The 21,708-nt window shown below is 37.7% G+C and overlaps 2 protein-coding genes across 7 annotated transcripts; one reads left to right on the top strand and one right to left on the bottom strand.

The window, feature by feature from the left end:
* Positions 1-329: 329 nt before the first annotated feature.
* On the top strand, positions 330-16,729 carry LOC127172487 (uncharacterized). Of its 6 annotated transcripts, XM_051121769.1 has the most exons (31): positions 331-514; positions 681-693; positions 768-952; positions 1,059-1,173; positions 1,265-1,430; positions 1,540-1,679; positions 1,890-1,974; positions 2,239-2,372; positions 3,067-3,183; positions 4,326-4,449; positions 4,540-4,718; positions 5,570-5,718; positions 5,821-6,011; positions 6,230-6,338; positions 6,834-7,372; positions 9,365-9,441; positions 9,579-9,670; positions 9,766-9,960; positions 10,695-10,792; positions 11,058-11,171; positions 12,117-12,216; positions 12,315-12,372; positions 12,540-12,691; positions 12,774-12,928; positions 13,221-13,380; positions 13,478-13,639; positions 13,716-13,806; positions 15,725-15,811; positions 15,953-16,038; positions 16,147-16,207; positions 16,385-16,729. In XM_051121769.1, exons 3-31 carry the CDS (start codon positions 823-825, stop codon positions 16,431-16,433), a joined length of 3,915 nt encoding a protein of 1,304 aa, XP_050977726.1. In that variant the 5' UTR covers positions 331-514; positions 681-693; positions 768-822; the 3' UTR covers positions 16,434-16,729. The 6 variants fall into 6 exon arrangements, with proteins under 6 accessions (XP_050977729.1, XP_050977726.1, XP_050977725.1 ...); XM_051121772.1 differs by lacking the exon at positions 681-693 and having other exon boundaries at positions 330-529; positions 12,777-12,928; XM_051121768.1 differs by lacking the exon at positions 681-693.
* A 10-nt stretch (positions 16,730-16,739) lies between these two features.
* ska2 (spindle and kinetochore associated complex subunit 2) lies at positions 16,740-21,041 on the bottom strand. Its single transcript, XM_051121774.1, has 7 exons — positions 20,957-21,041; positions 19,351-19,440; positions 19,100-19,276; positions 18,849-18,923; positions 17,727-17,769; positions 17,481-17,613; positions 16,740-17,342 (listed from the first exon to the last, which is right to left on the bottom strand). The coding sequence occupies exons 1-7, from the start codon at positions 20,984-20,986 to the stop codon at positions 17,210-17,212; spliced, it is 681 nt and encodes a 226-aa protein (XP_050977731.1). The 5' UTR covers positions 20,987-21,041; the 3' UTR covers positions 16,740-17,209.
* Positions 21,042-21,708: the final 667 nt, after the last annotated feature.

Below are 21,708 nucleotides of genomic sequence, written 5' to 3'. Positions count from 1 at the left end.
TTTCTTCGCCTGTCTCTGAAAATGTCCGATGTTTGAAATCAACCTGCAGATGCTCATTTTAACAGGCTTTTATTCAACTAGTGATTACAGCATATTGAAAAATATACATAACCGGAAGAATCGATACACTGCTTCGACAAGCGCTTCCGGTGTTCAATTCCGGCGCGATAAAGGTCCATAGTGCGCATCCTACACTATTTTTGCTTACAAATTACATTCTCGCGTTAAAATGTTTAATGTACGTCAGTTTCACGTTGAAACTAAGTTAAAGTTAAAACACTTAGTATCAATTTCTAGAGGAAAAAAATAATCTGAAATGTCGATATTTCAAGATCCGTCCAATTGTATCCATCCGCCAATTCCCAACGTCAATCGGAATCGTGAACGCGCGAAGCTCAAGAATGCGTAATATCGAATAACTTCTTTGAATTCCATCTTTGTTTATTTCAAAAACTGGTTTCCATTTCAAATGTAATTTTAATTAGCAAAGGTCAATTGAAGTCTACTTGAACGGGTAAATTACAGTTCGGTAAATATGAATATTCATATTAAACGAGCTTGGGCTAATTGTGTCGGCTTCCTAGCATAACGTTAGTCGCATGTTGTGTACATTTAAATTTATGTCTGAGTATGTCTTCGCTGGTTAGTTTTCTCTTTATTTTCCAATTGTCTGACTGCAGCCAACTGTAATTAGTGAGTAAACAGCAAACATGTATGCTTTGGTTTGCTGTGCTAAAATTATTGAACTAAAAATATTTCGTTTTTAGGTAAGGGAAAACCCTCTGGTTGCTTCTCTAATTTGATCCATGGGACATCTGCATCATGACAGGGGTTCAGCCAATGCCCTGTCCGGTGCTCTTGGGCACTGTGAAAGGTGGAGGTTTATCAGCTCTTCTGCACAGATACACAATTGAGAAGAAAGTAGCAAAAGTGGAGAAAGTTCTCAAGAAAGGTTTGCATACATCAGGGGCATTTTTGTATTGTGTAATACAATTGTAGTGTATTTTACAATTATTGTACATGTTTCATTAATGCTTTTTATATTACATCTTCCATAGGAGTGGGAGTTGACAGTATGAATCACCTTGGACAGACACCACTCTTTTGTGCATCTCTCCTCGGTTTTGCCAGTGTAGCAGAGAAGCTTCTACAGTGTGGAGCAAACCCAAATCAGTAAGGCCAAAACTTTCCCATAGTCACCCATGGAGTTGGTTTAAATGTGAAAATAGCATATTATTTCATGTGTGATGTTCATATCCACCAGCCGCTGTAATGATGGAAGTACCCCCGTCCATGCTGCAGTTTTCTCCTGTAATCCTTGGTTGCTGAGTTCACTGCTGGATGCTGGTGGGGACTTGCGTCTCCATGATGATCAGGGCCGGATGCCGAAGGACTGGGCCAAGGCAGGTGCTCAGGAGAACAGTCCGAAGGTCTGTGTTTACTGTTTGGATGCTGCTTTGGTTCTGTATCAAAAAATGCAATATGCAGCTACTGGAGTTTAAAGACACCATTAGCCCATTTGTTCTTCTCTATCTACAGATGCTTGCTTTTCTGAAGAGATGCGAGTCTCAAATGCAGAGTTTGTTGCAAACACATCTGTCCAGGGATGCGCGTACCACCCCGACCTCCTCAAAGACACTGCTGAGCTCTCCATCCCTGCTCAAGCTCTTGCGACCTTGGTAAGATCTGCAGCTCTTCTCTTCAAAAATTTGAAATCGCTAGGCAGAACCAGAATGCAAATTAAGGGAAAAAGGGAAGTTGTAGTGTACTCCAACCTTCAGTTATAGTGTCATTTAGAGAAAGAGAAAGAAAAACAAGACATAGAACAGTGTGCTGAGAAAGTAAAAGTGAAAGTACAATTCATTTTTTGTATGTGTCCTTCTCTTTAGGGCATCTGGGCTCATTCATGAAAATAAAATAAATTATAACATGTCTGCCTCTGATATGATGATGCAGTGTTTTGGCTATGGAAAGGTTTGTGAAAACAATTCTTTCTCTTGCAAATATTTTGAGAAGATTAAAACTAAAGAAACATCACATTTTTAGTAATATACATATCTGTTTTCAGATTTATGAACAAACATGTTCTAAATCCTAGACTACAGTTATGAAGATTTATAAAATGAACACTCCTCTTCCCGTTAGCATACCAAAGCTACTAAACACAATATACTTTTGCTTTGACAGCTATTAATCACATTGAGCTGTTGTTAAGATGTTATTCTGTAATCATAACAGTTATGCTTTGAGAAGCCAAGTTTGAGTCTGGGATTGGCTGCTTCTGTGCCCTTGATAAGTGACGGTGATTTAGTTCAAGCTAACGACGAGCCTCTCAGTTCCTTTATGTGTGGATCTTTCATACGTATGACCAAGTAAGTCACTGTAATCAAGTCATGACCTTTTTATGAATATGCATTGAAGCCAAAGGACAGATTGAAAGGGATAGTTCATCCAATTAATGAAAATTCTGTCATTAATTACTAACCCTCATGTCATTCTAAACCGTGTATGATACTGCTGACGTAGAACAGGCATGCGCTGCGCCTTGTTTACAAGCAGAAGAATGTACAGGTTTCATCAAAGACATCTTAATTTGTGTTCTGAAGATGAACGAAGGTCTTACAGGTTTGAAATGACATGAGGGTGAGTAATTAATAGGGCTGTAACGATAATCGCACGATGTCGTGAGGCGCCTTTAGTCAATGAAGCCGGTACTTTGATTAGTAGTAAAGCTCCATCACGTGCATTCAGCTGGAGCGGCAAGTAATACACAGAGCCGTAAAGCACTGACAAGCTACGCCAAAATCGCGATTCGATTTTGCGCGCGATTTTGGCGTAGCTTGTCAGTGCTTTACGGCTCTGTGTATTACTTGCCGCTCCAGCTGAACGCACGTGATGGAGCTTTACTACTAATCAAAGTACCGGCTTCATTGACTAAACGCGCCTCACGACATCGTGCGATTATCGTTACAGCCCTAGTAATTAATGACAGAATTTTCATTTTTGGATGAACTATCCCTTTAAATGAATATACAGCATTTCCTTTTTTGTTTAACTGCGCCTCAGTTACAGTTGGAAAGGTTGTCGTGTCACTGTTAAAGAGATGCATGATCATGTTTTGCAACAATGTGAAGAACGTGATGGTCTTCTGGATCTGCTCATTTCTGAGCAAGAGTACTGCTGGTAAGAAAATGAAAACTCTTTCAAAGCTACAGTAAACATATGTAAAAGACTATTATTTCTAAAACTTTATTTAGATTATTAAACCTTAATTTATTTAAATTATTAAAATGTATCATTTTGTGGATAATATAAAACATTTTTTGCAGTGTATGCACTTCTGTAATGTTATGCATTTCTGAGTGAAACTAAATGAGAATTGTGAGTTTTATTATTTTGTTTTGTTTTTTATAGTATGTATGTACAGTTTTTATGTATTTATATTTCAGTTTCAGTTATTTGGAATATCAACTAAAAATAAAAAATAATAAAAATTAAAATAAGAAATCGTGCCAACTAGCTGAAATAAAATAAATTAATATTTAATTTTGTTTCAGTTAATGTTTATTTTATTTGAAGTAAAAAATATATGTTTTATTAGGTTTTTAGTTTTAGCTGTAGTTTAGTTACCTTTAAAGGAGAAGTCCACTTCCAAAACAAAGATTCACATATAATGTACTCATCCCCTTGTCATCCAAGATGTTCATGTCTTTTTTCCTTCAGTCATAAAGAAATTATGTTATGAGGAAAAACATTTCTGCATTTTTCTCCATGTAATGGACTGCTATGGTGCCCCGATTTTGAACTTCCAAAATGCAGTTTAAATGCAGCTTCTAACAATCCCAAATGTGGTTGTAAACGATTCCAGCTGAGGAAGAAGGGTATTATATCTAGCAAAACGATCAGTTATTTTCATTAAAAAAAATACAATTGAAATACTTTTTAATCTCAACCGCTCGTCTTGCCTTCTCTCCATGAACTCTGTGTATTCTGGTTCAAGACAGTTAGAGTATGTCGAAAAACTCCAATCGTATATTCGCCCTCAACTTTAAAAGTCATTTAAAATCATCCTACATCGCTGCAGAAGTACCGACTCAGTCTTTGCAACATGAACATGCAAAGAAGATCAAACACCCTTATCAAAAAAAGTAAAACAGCGATATAGGACGATTTCTAAGTTGAGGGAGAACATGAGATGGGAGTTTTTCGACACTGTCATCATATACTCATGTAATTCAAAACCGGTACTATTTTTTTTCCTGCATTGTTATTTGTTATCTAAATACACTGTGCAGTAACTATGGTTACTATTATGTCCTGTGTAGTCAGCTGTCTCACCCGCACCTGCTGCTGCTGATGGCTGTGAGTTTGTCTGCTGACCTGGACACCACAAAGCTGGTATATGAGAGAGTAAATGTGGGGTCCCTGTACAGTATGCTGCACCAAAGGGTAATATTTGATATTTCAAAAAGATTTATAAATGACTAAAAAGTGGTTTTATTTGAAACTGTGTTCATTGTTTATTTCTACACTCTCCAGCGGGATGAGTTTCCTCTCCTACAGCTGGTTGACCTGTTATCAGTGGTGCTACAGGTGTGTGAGGTGTTAATGTACCTGCATGGCCGATCTCTGGTGCTCCGTGCTCTTTCCTCACACACTGTACTCATAGTGCACCCTGGAGTTGCCAAGGTTTCAGGCCTAGGGTTCATTGTGCCCAGGTACGTGTCCTCGCAAAAGACACACATATAAAATACAGTTGAGGTCAAAAGTTTACATACACCTAATGCTTCAGAAGAAAACAAAAATGTAACTTATTTTGTCTTCAGGCAAACATGTAAGCATCTTCTGTAGCTTCTGAACAGAAGTATTAAATGAAAAAAAAAAGGTATTTAGGCAAAATAAGAAAAATGTACAGGTCTTCATTCTTTTCAAAAGTTTACACCCCCGGCTCTTACTGCATTGTTTTTCCTTCTAGAGCATCAGTGAGCATTTGAACCTTCTGTAATAGATGCATATGAGTCACTTAGTTGTCCTCAGTGTGAAAAGATGGATCTCAAAATCATACAGTCATTATTGGAAAGGGTTCAAATTAGTGGGACCTGAAGGATTTTTCTGAAGAACAGCGGGCAGTTTAACTCCTCAGGACAAACAAGGGACTTATGAACAACTATCACTAAACCAACAACAAAAAAAACACAGCTGTGAGTCATTCAGGTAACAACACAATATTAAGAATCAACAATCAAGTGTATGTAAACTTTTGAACAGGGTAATTTTTATAAATTCAACTATTATTTTCTCTTGTGGACTATATGTAAACATCTTTTATGTGAAATATCTTACTCAGGTCAGTGCTAAATAAAAAATAACATGCATTTTGTATGATCCCTCTTATTTTGGTAAAATAATTAACATTTTGCAGATTCTGCAAGGTTTATGTAAACTTTTGACCTCAACTGTATATACAGACTCTATTTATTTAAAATTAAATGGCTTCTATTCATCATAGAAACAGTATGTCATTTTCTTTAGTTGTTTGACATGCCTTTACCCTCTTTTCCACTTACAGTGAGGGAATGAGTCCCTACGCCCCACCACCTGTTCCTTTGCCTCTCAGCCTGATCAACTGGGCAGCTCCAGAAGTGATTAGATGTAGAGCATGTACAGGAAAAGCTGATCTGTATAGTGTGTGCGCCCTTATACAGGAGATCTATACAGGTACCTTCATGCATGTGATGTAAACTCTAGAGCTTGTGTAACAGATCTTGTTTTGTTTTTATTAGTTTGCAACTTGTAAAGCAGTTATACTACTTTGTGTAGATTCTGTGCCATGGGGCTCCACAGACCCACGCTGGATAAAACGGTCAGTGGAGGCCGGTCAGGCTCTGATAGCAAATCCTGCTGTGCCTGAGCCTTATTACCAGTTTCTGCAGATGGGCCTCCAGCACAGAGCCCAGCAGAGAACCAGCAGCCTGCACGATTTGTGCTACAATCTCCGTTGTTATATAAGGGTTTGTACACTGGTTTCTGCTACAGTGTCTCATCAGTCTGTATCAGTGTTCATATTATGGATGTGCACTAAAAAAAGTTAGTGGGTGACATGATAGAAAAACATAAAATTAGTAAGTTAAATTATTAGGGATGCATTGTACAAAAAAAGGGAATGCAAAGGTTTTTCCAGTAATATTTATCAGCATGAGAGTAAATCGTGCAATCTAATCTACAACAGGACATTAGAAGCGAGAATACGAGAAGTGGATGGCACTCATGGTCGGCTCTTCAGAGCATCGCTGGATGGAATACTGAGATTAATCAGATGAGAGAGCAAGATAAATCTGGTGAGATTTCCATCCAGTCATGATTAGGAAAACTGTTATATGCATAGGAAATGATGAGAAAGTGTCTGTTAAAGGGATAGTTCACCCAAAAATGAAAAGAAATGGTTGAATAAAGTCATTATTTTAGTTTTCTGTGCACACAAAAAGCATTCTCATAGCTTCATAAAATTAAGGTTGAACCACTGATGTCACATGGACTATTTTAATGATGACCTTACTACCTTTCTGGGCCTTGAACGTGTCAGTTGCGTTACTGTCAATGCAGGATCAGAAAGTTCTTGGATTTCTTAAAAAAATCTTAATTTGTGTTCCAAAGATGAACGAAGGTCTTACAGGTTTGGAACGACTTGACGGTGAGTAAAAATGACAGAATTGTAATTTTTGGGTGAACTATCCCTTTAAGAACGATCGCTTTTGTGAGAAAGTGTCTTGTTGAGAACATTAATGAAATGTAAAACATTAATATAGTTTGATTGTCCTATTTATTCCTCTTAGTATATCAGCACTGCAGGACTGCAGTACACAATGAGATCCGGGAGCGTCACCTGGAAAGAATCTATAAAGAAGCAGAGGAGTCCACCACAGACACTGATGACCTCCACTCTGATGTTTCGCGTAGTGACATCACCGCTTCCAATGAATGGCCAACTACCCATCATGCTCCACTCTCTGAGCCATCTGGTTCTACCCATAGTGATACAGACAAGGATCTGGAAATCAGTCGCTCTATCTCAAAGCATACTGGCTCCATTGTTCTCAACCTTAAAGTGTCTCAGGTTCTTCTACAGCAAGCTGAGCAGAGTCTGGATAACGTGGAGTCAGGCCATTTGGGCGCCCCATGCTTTGATGAGGTGGATGCTGTAGTGAAGAGGGTGAACATGGAAAAAGAGCACAGTTATGGTGTTGGAAAGGCTGTGGGCCCACCGTTCAAAAATTATATACCCAAGACCATTAATGCAGATGAGGAGGTCAGTCAGTACAGCTCAGCTCAAGATGAGAGCTTTGAAAGCACATCCTATCCTAGTAGTGTACAGGTATGTCAGACTAATTTCACAGCATTAGATGAAGTGATTTTTTTTTTTCAATGCTAAAATTATAATATGTAAAAACATAAAAAAAAAATATTAATAACTTTGGGGGTTGGGGTTGCTTGATATTATTGTTACAATTTTTCAGGATCTCTGATGAATAGAAAGTTCAAAAGAACAGCACTTAATTGAAATGTGTGTATATATATATATATATATATATATATATAGATGTATGTGTGTACGGTGGGGCAAAAAAGTATTTAGTCAGCCACCAATTGAGCAAGTTCTCCCACTTAAAAAGATGAGAGAGGCCTGTAATTTTCATCATAGGTATACCTCAACTATAAGAGACAAAATGAGAAAAAAAATCCAGAAAATCACATTATCTGATTTTTAAAGAATTTATTTGCAAATTATGGTGGAAAATAAGTATTTGGTCAATAACAAAAGTTCATCTCAATACTTTGTTATATACCCTTTGTTGGCAATGACAGAGGTCAAACGTTTTCTGTAAGTCTTCACAAGGTTTTTACACACTGTTGCTGGTATTTTGGCCCATTCCTCCATGCAGATCTCCTCTAGAGCAGTGATGTTTTGGGGCTGTCGCTGGGCAACACAGACTTTCAACTCCAAAGATTTTCTATGGGGTTGAGATCTGGAGACTGGCTAGGCCACTCCAGGACCTTGAAATGCTTCTTAAGAAGCCACTCCTTCGTTACCCGGGTGGTGTGTTTGGGATCATTGTCATGCTGAAAGACCCAGCCACGTTTCATCTTCAATGCCCTTGCTGATGGAAGGAGGTTTTCACTCAAAATCTGACGATACATGGCCCCATTCATTCTTTCCTTTACACGGATCAGTTGTCCTGGTCCCTTTGCAGAAAAACAGCCCCAAAGCATGATGTTTCCACCCCCATGCTTCACAGTAGGTATGGTGTTCTTTGGATGCAACTCAGCATTCTTTCTCCTCCAAACACGACGAGTAGAGTTTTTACCAAAAAGTTCTATTTTGGTTTCATCTGATCATATGACATTCTCCCAATCCTCTTCTGGATCATCCAAATGCTCTCTAGCAAACCTCAGACGGGCCTGGACATGTACTGGCTTAAGCAGGGGGACACGTCTGGCACTGCAGAATTTGAGTCCCTGGCGACGTAGTGTGTTACTGATGGTAGCCTTTGTTACTTTGGTCCCAGCTCTCTGCAGGTCATTCACTAGGCCCCCCCGTGTGGTTTTGGGATTTTTGCTCACCGTTCTTGTGATCATTTTGACCCCACGGGGTGAGATCTTGCTTGGAGCCCCAGATCGAGGGAGATTATCAGTGGTCTTGTATGTCTTCCATTTTCTAATAATTGCTCCCACAGTTGATTTCTTCACACCAAGCTGCTTACCTATTGCAGATTCAGTCTTCCCAGCCTGGTGCAGGTCTACAATTTTGTTTCTGGTGTCCTTTGACAGCTCTCTGGTCTTGGCCATAGTGGAGTTTGGAGTGTGACTGTTTGAGGTTGTGGACAGGTGTCTTTTATACTGATAACGAGTTCAAACAGGTGCCATTAATACAGGTAACGAGTGGAGGACAGAGGAGTCTCTTACAGAAGAAGTTACAGGTCTATGAGAGCCAGAAATCTTGCTTGTTTGTAGGTGACCAAAAATCTATTTTCCACCATAATTTGCAAATAATTTCTTTAAAAATCAGAGAATGTGATTTTCTGGATTTTTTTTCTCATTTTGTCTCTCATAGTTGAGTTATACCTGTGATGAAAATTACAGGCCTCTCTCATTTTTTTAAGTGGGAGAACTTGCACAATTGGTGGCTGACTAAATACTTTTTTGCCCCACTGTATATATGTTGTACCCAAATTAGTAACCTGAATTAGTGAAGAATACCACAAACAAAAATCAGATGCAAGCAAAAAACAAAACAATAGCAGTCATTTTAGCCTGGTGATATAAATAATATATAGACAAAATATGAGGAAAAAAACTTTACTTACAGGATGAGAAAAGAGACTTGAAGAGAGTTGAAACAACAAAAAGAGGACAGCAGCAGACAGGACATCAAAAGTCTGAGAGGTACAACAGTATAAGACCGTTAGTAGAAAAACACTATTATAGCTATAGATGGATGGCAACAACAGGAAGGATATATATATGAACAAAGAGACAAAAACATGACAAAAAAAAAGCAAATACATTTTTTTTCTTTTTAGGTTATATGTGCAGCTTGGGTTGTCTGAGACCCAGAGAGATGGCACATGCCAATCTCTTGAAGAACATTTCCAAACAAAACCCTCATGGACCAGTGAGAGACCACAAACACACCATTCACTATCTTCATACATCTCATTTATCCAGTTCAAAGACTGTCTAAGAGGAGATGTGTTTGTGTCGGTGCAGGTAATGTTAGTGAAATGGTGGCCCTAATGACACGTGGGCATTTGGGGTCACCCCTGAGTGCTTTCGGCAGCAGTGACAGTGAGGATGGCGTGGTGCAAGAGCTCCACCTACAGGACAGACATAGTGTGAACAGCTACCAGGAATCTGAGACCCAGGAAAGCACTGATCTGGAGCAACTCTTCAAGAGTTTTGCTGGTAATAAAGCTGTACCTGATATTGCTGGTAAAGGGATAATTCACCTAAAAAAAAAAATGTGATCGTTTACTGACTCTCATGCATCAGTTTGATTACCCACATTCTTTAAATATCTTTGTGTTCAGCAGTAGAAAGAAACTCATACAGGCTTGGAACTTGAACTTGAGGGTGAGTAAATGATGGTTAAATTCAGTATTAAAGGTAGGGCTGCACGATATCTGGCATGCAATGTCCAATGCGCATCTTGTCAGTAAAGCTGGTTTTGTAATCAGTAGTATATTTCCATCACGTGTACGCTTTTAGATAGAGCAGCGCACACGTAAGGGAGATATACTACTGATTACAGAACTGGCTTTACTGACAAGATGCGCATTGGATGTCGCATGCCAGATATCATGCAGCCCTAATTAAAGGGATAGTTCACCCAAAAATGAAAACTCTGTCATCAATTACTCATCCTCATGTCGTTTTAAACCTGTAAGACCTTCATCTTTGGAACACAAATGAAGATATTTTTGATGAAATCTGAGAGCTTTCTGACCCTGCATAGACAGAAACTCAAATGACTTGTTCAAAGCCCAGAAATGTAGTAAGGACACTGTTAAAATAAAGTAGATGACACCATATGACATCAGTGGTTTAAATGTAATTTTATCAAGCCCTGTCCCTTTAAATTCCAAACCTTTTTGTTTAAAATGATTAAAAATATGTTTATGTTTGCTATTTGATATCAGGTATTCAGAGTGATAGTGAGGAGAGCACAAATTACCACACTATCAATCACACTTTTGATGTGACCAGTGGAGTGCTGGAGGCTACAAGCCAAACTGAGGTGATATACTATGACCTTTATATTTGTTTTGCACCTGTTCATTAATGTTTTTTCACATTAAAACACCCACCGACATTTACAAATGAGCATTTAGCATTCTTTTTCCATATAGAACTCTTAAATGTACAGTAACAAAAACAGCTTTTTGTGTAATCGTCTGTTTAATAGGACAGGGAGAGTTTAATAAATGGACATTTAAAACTAAATCATGACTGTTGCTATAAAAATGCTAAATATGTACCTTTAATGTATGTTGTGTCAAAAGGATGAGGGAAGTTCAGATGGTTCAGACTGTTCACAGACACAGCAATCTAGCATGTTCTACACACCCAAACATCACCTGTCCAACCGTGCATCGTCTGGTGAAGAGCGTTCTCAGGTGAAAATAGACATTTTTTTATTTATTTTTAGGACACTTTTTAAAGGGGACATTGGATGCCCATTTTCCACAAGTTGATATGATTCTTTAGGGTTTAAACGAAAAGTCTGTAACATACTTTGGTTAAAATTTCTCAATGGTAGTGTAAAACAACACCCATTTTACCTTGTCAAAAACAGGTCTGTTCAGAGCAAGCCGTTTAGTGCATGTCCCTTTAAATGCTAATGAGCTCTACTCACCCCGCCCCTCTTTTCCTTGGGGTGACCAGCCGTTCTCTAAGAGACTAAACTTTAGCCGCATTTTGCAGCGGAACTTGCTAACTACCACATTATTACAAAAGACAATTTGCAAAGATTCATAAAAAGACATTATACTCACTTCTTCTGTAGGTGAAGCTGGATCACGATTTGTGCGAACATATATGCATTTAGGTAGATCGGAAGGGCGCATTCCCTTCAAAAAAGGAAGCAATCCACTGTATCTATAGCAGCTCAGATGTCGGGAGTAAGTGACGACTGCTATGTTCATTATTACATCCAACAACAAAATGCCTCAGTCGGTTAGGAGACATTCTTGTCTACTCCTGCTCCGGCATCAAAATAATGGGGGACTGTTTACAGCTCGCTCAGGGCGGTTCTATGCTAAAACGGCCGTGTCAGTCCGTGGGAGTGGCCTTGGTCTGTGTGACATCACACAGCCAAGAATCAGAGAATGACTTGTTTTGACAAAGGGGTTATGATTTATAGGGATTTAAAAGATCCACTGATTTTTATCATTATAGGGTGGATGTGTACACATACTGCCAACACACATTTATGTTCAAACAACATGTAAAAGAGAATTTTGCATCCGATGACCCCTATAAATAACACAATAAAGTCAGAAGATTAGGCATATGCCTTAAAGAATAAAGGAGGTATAATTCACCCACCCTTTATTTCTCAGTCACTGAGTTCAGAGGACGAGTTGGACGTCACAGTGGAGGTGTGTCGACCCAGCACATCTCCAGCAGAGGGAAAACAGGCTGTTGAAAATAGCCTAAGTGGTATGAAGATCAAAACACCCTGTAATCATAGTATTGCCAGCTTCATGGGTAACTTGTCTTTTATTTAGAACCTTCATGTCACCCTTATTGTTATCTAGAATACCAGCTTGCTCATGAGGACTCAAAAGAGTCTGAATCCATTACCCCAGTGCACAGGTAAATTCCTACCATGAATAAATAAATAACTGAATAAAGGCTTACAAAATGTTGTTTATTGAAATAACAATGTTCTTTTGTTTTGACAAGTTTAACATTTTCATTAAAAATGACAACTTCCTTTGGTTGAGTCTATACTCTGTGTTTTGGTCATTTTGTTCGATCAGTTGTTTGCCAGATCTGGCTGAGATTGCAGACCTCTCCAGCATATCCTGTTCACCAGCCCATCACCAAGACTGGGTGGAGTCAGCTGAAGCCCCACCCATTCCTCACAGCAGGGGACATCCACCCTGTAACAGCACCCCACGTAGCCCAAAAGGTAAAGTGTTAAATCAAAAGAATGAAGATTTAGGATATGTTGTGTGGGTCAGTTTTGTCTGATTGTTAACACTGTTTAATAGCAGGCCGTAGGACACACCTTAAAGATGTGCAAGTTGGCACTGAGCCCCTCCCTCACCTCCAAAGCCTGTTGGACACGTCGCCATGGGGCAGTGCTCCATCCCATACTGTCTGCACAGAGACTTACGCCACAGCCAGCGCAGGAGACAGCAGCACTGTCAGTCAATGAATTGTTATAATATATAATCTATAATCTAACTATCTATCTATCTATCTATCTGTCTATCCATCCATCATTTCTGCAGGTTCGGTCAAATATCTTTAATATTGTGAATATTAAATTCACTTAAAGCTTTTTTAGTAAAGCAACTTCTTTATGTTATACACAAATGCTTGTTGTTTTGTTGTAGAAGCTTTCAACTGATAAAACTAAATGTATCATTATCTTATTTTTGCATCAGTATAACACAGCTAAAGCATTTATATTGATATTCTACTTCTCTTTTCAGACAAATGCCTCTGTGTCCAGCGTCCTGCAGTCTCCGGCTATAATCAACATCTCTAAGAATGGAAGGGAGGAAATAGACTCTGCCTCCAGTGGTAATGCAGAATTTACCACTGCCAGCTCTGGAGCCAGACAGACCGCTGAGACCAGCCAGGGGACCAGTGGTATGACAGTTTGTTTATTTATTTCAGTAGTGTTCTAAAACTTAATTATGAGATGTATGACGAGTGATGTCAGAATGTTTGTTTGTGTTTCCTGCAGAGAATAATGATGTGGGTGAGGAGGGAGAGGAAGTAGGTGACGACCCGTCAGATTCTGATCATCAGTGTGAGCAAAAATCCTCTGATGAAAAGGTGTTTGATGATGAACACACTGCAGAGAGGATGGAAGGATGTGAAGGTGAAAACCCATGTCAGACACATGGTAAAACAGATCTGCAGTAGTGCTGTGTTTTTATTATTTTAAATGAGAAATTGAAATAGTGTTTCTGTGTTTGCAGACCAGCATCCAGATCTCAACCCTGCTGGTATGGATAGTAATGCAAACTCACAGAAAAGCGATAAGAGTCACAGCCTTGATGAAACTGAGAGGTAAAACCTCTAGTACTTGGCCTTAGTAAAGGGATTTACCATTCTGTTTGTAAACTTTATGACACAGCGATGACAAAAAAGGACAAAAGTGACATATGTGACCCTGGGCCACAAAACCAGTCTAAAGTAGCACTGGTATATTTGTAGCAATAGCCAAAAATACATTGTATGGGTCAAAATGATTGATTTTTCTTTTATGCCAAAAATCATTAGGATATTAAATAAAGATTATGTTCCATGAACAGTGTATTGTATTTCAGCCAGATATTGTCCTAGCCTAACAAACCATACATCAATGGAAAGCTTATTTAGAATACATTTTTTAAAATAAATAAAAAAAATTGACCCTTATGACTGATTTTGTGGTCCAGGGTCACATATGTCAGAGCGAAACGGCTTCTTGAACTAAAAATTACTGTACTGATGGAAACAAATGAACCAAAATGAACAAAAATGCCCCATACATTTCAGACAAAGGGGCAAAAAATGCTCCTGCACAATTAAACAACATATTACGGCTATCACGATTAATATGAAATGTGAAAATGAATGGAAAGTGTCAATTTGCGGAATTACACTTAGATTCGCTCACACTGCATCAGAGTGCGTTCACGCACTGTTTTGTGCAGCGTTGAGCATTATAACCAATCAAACGTGTTTCTGTTCAACTTAGGAATGCATTGGCCAATTAAAGGCGCTTACATTAGTCTGCACTCTCACAAATTCCCTCATCATAAACAACACAGTGCAGATAAACTAAAAATGTTTTAAAAAATAATTTTGTAGCTTTAGTGATTATAACGGGAGTTTCTGCATAACTTGTGCTAGACTAGGCTTACGTCATGGACCGTCTTGTTTGTCTGTGAAGCCAGAATGTGACGTGCCCAAAATGAAATAAAAACCATCGTTATTACAATATAAAAAGCAATCATCTACAATAATGTTTTGTCATAACATCACAGCCCTGTGAACTCCTGTTTTCTACGTGTATAATTTGGATACAATTTTAAACAGTCTATTGTTATTCACAACCGTTTAAAATGTTGATTAAAGTAATTGCGTGAATGTAAGTATTTGACATTAAAGACAATATAGTATGGTTTTTATAATAATAAGGTGATTATAAAAATTGCCCATGGAATCAATTCCAGGGGATCGTGTACCATGTGTGAATGGAACAGCAGTCACTCCCGCGTTTGTAACCATAGCAACATTTTGGCGTCCTGTGGGAGTAAGAATTTAGCCTTTTGGTATCTCTTAAGACTATTTTTGTCTGTCGATTTTAACTAAACTACAGTTGATAGATGTGCTATGTTTTGTTTATGCTCGGGTGGCTGCTTTAGAGTGTGCCGTCTTGCCATGTTGCCATGTCCTCATATTTACAAATGCTTTTAGGCATGCTGTTTGGTCTTAGCTCATAAAGCTAGGCACTTTATGAGGTTAATATAGTGGTCTGCTGTGGATATGAGATATATGATATTTTGGTGTTATAAAACATAAAGCATTTGGGTGTTTTTGTGTTTTGTTGTTGTTTTTTCTATGAAGATCTGGCAACACTGACACTTTACTGCAGGGCTCGCAAGTGCAACTAGCCCTGTGTCAAAATGTGCTAAGGTTAACACTTGTATCACTGTTATTTTCTTGCATCTCACATACAGACAAAGACATATTTCTGTTGCGTGTTTAAATACCTCATTAGCAACTAGTTGTTCAGTTCAGTTCAGTACACACTGCATAGAATTTCTGTAAATGCGGTTGTCACTACCTGTATTTTTCGGGAGTTAATGCGGTTGTTGAATGCGGTTTAATTAAAATTTAGAATAGACTACTGTTTACTTTTTTAAATTTAGTATGTCTTTTTTTCCTAAAACTAAAACGAAGATGATTCTGCTTTGAAATGCCATATGAAATCTTGCAGGGCAAGCTCCACCCTTGATGAGGATTTACAGAGAATGCTTTTGGAGAGAGCCACAGAGCAAAGAACCACTACAGACCCAGGGTCCCTGTGAGTGTTGAAGCCCCATGCAAACAGTCTCTCAAAAACCAGCATGGAAGTGTCTACATTTTTGTAAATAGGACTAAATATGTCTTCCGAATGATATTTTACTCTTAAATCATATCAAACATTCATCTGTATTTGGTCTAGCATGGCTCAGTCTGACATAAAAGGAGAGGGGGATGTGAGAGACGACTTAGGTTGTCCAGAAGCGGACTACATAGAGACAGCAGCAGGTGTGTGGAAAGAAATCTTTTTCTAGCTTATTTTCAAGGGTTAGTATACAAGCTTCAAAGCCCAATAATGTTTAACTGGATGAAGCCCTATTTGTTTTCTTTCTGTAGAATGTATAAACAAGCTGGAAGAGAAGATTGAGGCAGCAAATGAGGAGAGCCATCCTAACAGGTGCACATGAAGCCTAAAATAATATGTATTTGACCCTAGAAATAGTGTTAGTGTAAATCACATTGTTTATATAATAGCGATATAGCTATTACCATTATAAATGAACCACTCTATAGATAAGTTACTAATTAAAAAACAGAATTTCTAATTGCAATTTCATTGTTTGATTTTTATTAGCAGAGTTCTTGAGCAGACACTTCCAGAGTCAATCAAACTGCACTGTTAAAGATGAGCCAATCCTGATGTTTTGCACCGGAATCGTTTTTAGTTTAGATGCTTAATGCATGTGGTTTGTGTTCTTTTATGTTGAATTTACTCTTTAATGAAAGAAAATGTTCCAAACAAAAAACTTCAAACTTGTTCTTAAATAAATCAACAATTTGAGATTTGATATTACTATGGACCTTAACAAATAGATGCAATACATTTTTAGATGTTTTCAATTCCAATTGATGTTCTGATGTTGTTGCTACAGAAATGTATTGGCAGTGTCTTGTTGCATTCAGTAGCTTTTAAATAAACGACACGTCTATATAAAAAAGACATTTTATTGCATACTCAAAATAATTACAACAGTAACCTAAAAAAGGTGAATACACTGAATCTTAACATTCATATACAATCTCCTCTGTTTGTCTTAGATCTGTCACCTGTTTCACTTTACAAAAAATATAAACTCTTATGCTGTACAGTTTCTTTCTTATACAAATCTACTGATTCCACAACAGGTCATGATATAATTTAATAAGGGCTGCATAACTTTATGCAGAGGAAGTAGAACTTCTGATAAAATGACTTTCTTTTAAATGTATGCAATCCTGATCAACAAATATACTGAACTTTGTGGACGCAATGTTTATGAAATGTTTTCTAGTCCACCATCTTCCTGTTCTAAACTGTTGATCTACTAAAAGTGTAAGAAGGGTTTTACTTCAGTACACAGGTTGAAGGAACTGGTGGATTTACATGTTTTTGTGGGGTTTGTGCATCTATTTTGTGCGCTCAGTCTCTTGCAAGTAATGACACAAGTCCTTTTTTATCCAGCTCAACGAGTTTAAGGTGCTGTAGGGTCTTCAGTGCTGAATCACTGACTTTCATGTTCAGCTTCTTCATCCTCTGAGTGCTTATTGGCCCTCTGAAAAGACAATAATTAAATATTTAGATCAAATGTATTAGAAATACATTTGTAGAAAACCATGTAGTTGTCTTAAGTGCTTATTTTGTCTACAGTGCATTACCAATCATAATGTTGCACAAATATGACCAGACAAACCTGTTCTTGTCTGAGAAGTACTCGGATAACTGCTTATAGAGTGTGTTGAGGTCATTCAGCTTCAAGTTACCACGTACACTCCGCGGGACAGTCTCAAATGTCCCCTCAGACACCTCTTCATGCATATTTTGTGCTGCAAGAAAAGGAAGAAAAATGACACAATATAATTTGACATTGATGCAGATGCTGGTGACCTTTAAAACTGTGCCAGTGTTACAAATGTTGATAGTTTTCTTCTGTTCTTACATTCAGACTGCGCTTGAGTTTGAGGTTGTTCTGTAGGCACGGCCTAAAGAAACAGAAACACATTCACTAAATCAAAGTAGCTTTTGCCTCAAATAATTAAGTAATTTTAATAGGAAACTACACTGCTGTTTAGAAATTAGGGTCAGTAATTTTTTTAAAAAGAAATGAACACTTTCATTCAACAAGGATGCATTAAATCAAAAGTGACAGTTGAAACCTTTATAATATTACAAACTATTTTCATTTATTAAAAAAAAAAAAAAAAGCTGTTCTTTTGAACATTCTATTCATCAATGAATACTTTATGTATGTTTCTTGAACAACAAAAATCAACATACAAGTTCTGAAAGTTCATGTGACACTGAAGTCTAGAGTAATGATGTGATATGGCCTTGGTAAGCATAATTATGCATAACTATGAGTTTGTGAATTTAAAAAAAAAAAAAAAAAGTTTATCTCACAATTCTGACCCTTTTGGCTTTTGCGAGATACAAACGTACAATTGCAATTGTGAATTTGTACCTTGCAATTCTAATTCAGAGTTTGTATCATGTAATTCTGAGACAAAAAGTGTCAAAACTGCAAGTCTGCATCATGGAATTCTGAGAAAAAGTCAGACTTGCGAGTTTGTATCATGTAATTCTGAGGAAAAAAAAAAAAAAAAAAAAGTGTCAGAATTATGAGTTTGTATCAAAATTCTTAGAAAAAGTGTCAGAATTGCAAGTTTGTGTCATGGAATTCTGAGAAAAAGTCAGACTTGCGAGTTTGTATCATGTAATTCTGAGAAAAAAAAAAAAAAAAGTGTCAGAATTATGAGTTTGTATCAAAATTCTTAGAAAAAGTGTCAGAATTGCAAGTTTGTGTCAAGGAATTCTGAGACAAAAAGGGTCAGAATTGCGAGTTTGCATCATGGAATTCTACGAGAGATGTAAAAAGTCACAATTACCTTTTTTTTTTTTTTTTTTTTTTTTTTTTTTTTGGAAAAAAAGTGGCGGAAACGGCTTTCTATACATAATAGACTTCAAAAAGCATTTAAAAAGAAAAATTTTACCAACCCCAAACTTTTGAACAGTAGTGTAGTTATGTAATTAAGGTAATATGAAGCATTACAAAATGTCTAACCTCTACATTTAATGCGGCAACAGATGAACAGAGAACATCTCTTGCTTCTTGTTCTTCTTCTGTCAGTGGCGGAACCTTGAATACAAGATTTTCCATTAGCACACATCAAGTCCAAACCCAAAAACCTCAAACCTCTTACTTTAAACAAAGAGCACAGTAAAATCATTGTGTTTGGCCTCTAATGTACTAAGATTGTCACAAACCTATTGGTTTGATAGATTTGAGCTGTTGTTGCACAACTGAATGAATACCTGCACATCTGCTGTGTTCTGCAGCTGTTGAACCAGCTGCACTGTAGTGTCCAGGTGAGCTCGTATCGAGTCCATGGATCGTTTTTGTTCCGCTGCAATCTCCTCCACCTGTGCGCACAGTGCCGCATGCCGTGCTTTGATCGCTGACAAGTTCTCCAACAACTGAACAGGGTTTCCCTGAAATCCACAATCGCAGATTTAGAAAGAGACTCAGTCACTATTTGTAAATCGACAGACGAAAACGAACATACCTCAAACGTGCCCGCTTCACGCGCATTGGCCATGAAGTCAAACTTCAGTCGCTTTTCCACATATTCTATATCAGCTTCTGCTTTCTGGAACTACAAGGACACAAATCTAAACATCATAATTCATTAGGTATTCAAAAGATTTTAATCGGGTGTTTGGCATTTCGTGGCCCATCTGAATGAGGGTACAACCTAAAACCTGAAACCCTATTAGCAATATTGCACTACTCTGAACATAGTGGACAGCAGAGGCAATACTGATAGGGTCCCAAGAATTAGGATTAGCGATTTCAACCTGTAAAACAGAAGACAAGCAACAAGCCAAATGAGACGGCGCACCTCTTTTTGAAAACTTCAAACGTGCAAAGCTGCTCTCAGACGCTTTGACAATACTATTGCACTGCTAGCTGTCCAATACAGTAGTGCAATGAAGTCAGAGCACCTGTTAACAGCAAGTGATGTGGCCGGCCACGCCGTTGACCCTACCTTTGAGAAAAATCCCTGGCCAATGCCCTTTTAACATTGCACTGCTTTAATAACGGGGTTATCAGTAGTACAATATAAAAGGGGCACTGGACAGACGGTACGCATTCAGGGCGGTCCATTTGCATGCTGAAATATCCAATCATGTAAATAATCAACAAAAAGCCTGGGAAGAAAAACACAGCTGTCACATAAACATTAAAACATTATAGTGCTGAGATACAAACGGCATTTTGCACTTTATAGCTATTTTGCATTATTCAATCAAATGGGTGCCAACCATAATTATTCAGATATAGAATTAAAAAATATTTTTCTCCTCAAAACAACTGATTCTGACACCAGCAGGGTAGTAAAGTTACTAATGCTAGTTTGCTAAAAAGAGCAACACTGCGCCCCCTATAGTCTACCCTTCCTTATGTTATTTGAACTCGTGAAAAATTATATTAATGCATGTTATTATGGTTTTACTTAAACTGAATACAATATAGCTTTCATGAGATTATGCATACAAATGATCAGAGTCTTCAAAATCGAAACTTTTACATGGAGGTCTATGCGTCTTGCAGAAGCAAGACACATTTGATATAAAATGTTATCAGTTAATAACGTTTGCTACAATAACTCGGTGTGCATATAAACCTATAGTGTTACCACATATTTAAATATCTTATGAAATTAGGTATAATGAGCAAGTTCTGGATGCAGCGCGCAGTTTCGCGGACACACGCTCAGGCCCTCCCGCACCCGCAGTCCCCTCACCGTCGATCACACAGCAGCTATCGATCCAAATTAATATTTTTCCGAATGAACGCCACGGTTTCGATTCAAAATATGTACATTTTAGTAACTCAATTATATTAAGGCTGCTTTTCGCGGTAAATATAACTGAATAGAGACATTAGCAGTGGCACTAGTTAGCCATCCAGCTACATGTTTTTCGTAATTTTCTCCCCACCAACCTGAGGGAAAGTCAGAGGCATTTACAGAACGTGTAATTCTTCCTGTTTGTTCTCTATTACGTTGTCTATCGTAAAGGCACCGGTGTTATTAACAGTTAAACGCGTACGGTCGGTTTACATTTGGAAACATTTGATGCAAACGTTTAGCTGAAAAAACAGCTTACCATCGCCTCCAGCTTATCAACTGTCTCCATGTTGAATAGTTTACATTCCTGAAGCAGCCCCGGAAATATAAAGCTCGCAGCAGAACGCAAGTCCTCCTCTGATTGGTCAGCTGTCAGAGCGCTTTGAAGATGATTGGTCAGTTCGGAGGGAGAACTAGAGGAAAAGGGGCGGTATGTTCGGGATGGAATTCTAACGTACTGTCTTGAACGTATTACACAGTGTATGTATAATGCGTAGTTTTTAAAATTGTACATTACCAGTCAAAAGTTTGCGAAGAAAAAGATTTTTTAATTTTTTTTTTTAAGAATTCTATTCTGCTCTCCAAGCATTTGTTTGATCCAAAATACAGCAAAAGCAGTAAATTGTGAAATATTTTTACTATGTAAAATAACTGCTTTCTATTTGAATATATTTTAAAACCTAATTTATTCCTGTGATCAAAACTAAATTTGCATCATTACATCAGTCTTCAGTGTCACATGATGCTTCAGAAAAATTGTAATATGCTGATTTGCCTTTTAAGAAACATTTATTATTAGTAGTATCAATATTTAAAGCAGTTGAGTACATTTTTTCAGGATCCAAAGTTCAGCATTATCTAACATAAAAAGCTTTCGTAGCAAACACTATACCATTCAAAAGCTTAGAGTCAGTATTTTTTATTTATTTATTTATTTTTGAAAAGAAATTATATAAATTAATACTTTTATTTAGCAAGGATGCTTTAAATTGGTCAAAAGTGATGATTAAG

This window comes from Labeo rohita, chromosome 10 (assembly GCF_022985175.1).
Source record: "Labeo rohita strain BAU-BD-2019 chromosome 10, IGBB_LRoh.1.0, whole genome shotgun sequence".
NCBI lineage: Eukaryota > Metazoa > Chordata > Actinopteri > Cypriniformes > Cyprinidae > Labeo > Labeo rohita.
The sequence above is the reverse complement of the archived record's forward strand: the minus strand, read 5'-3'. Positions and strand labels throughout refer to the sequence as shown.

Excerpts from the sequence above, each read along its gene's own strand:
- LOC127172487 (XM_051121768.1), top strand. The coding sequence starts at position 823 with ATGACAGGGGTTCAGCCAATGCCCTGTCCGGTGCTCTTGGGCACTGTG. Across the intron at positions 953-1,058 it reads GGAGAAAGTTCTCAAGAAAG|GAGTGGGAGTTGACAGTATG; the intron begins GTTTGCATACAT and ends CATCTTCCATAG. Across the intron at positions 10,793-11,057 it reads AGGCTACAAGCCAAACTGAG|GATGAGGGAAGTTCAGATGG; the intron begins GTGATATACTAT and ends TTGTGTCAAAAG.
- ska2 (XM_051121774.1), bottom strand. The coding sequence starts at position 20,986 with ATGGAGACAGTTGATAAGCTGGAGGCGATG. Across the intron at positions 18,924-19,099 it reads AGAACACAGCAGATGTGCAG|GTTCCGCCACTGACAGAAGA; the intron begins GTATTCATTCAG and ends CTTGTATTCAAG. Across the intron at positions 17,614-17,726 it reads AACTCAAGCGCAGTCTGAAT|CACAAAATATGCATGAAGAG; the intron begins GTAAGAACAGAA and ends CTTTTCTTGCAG.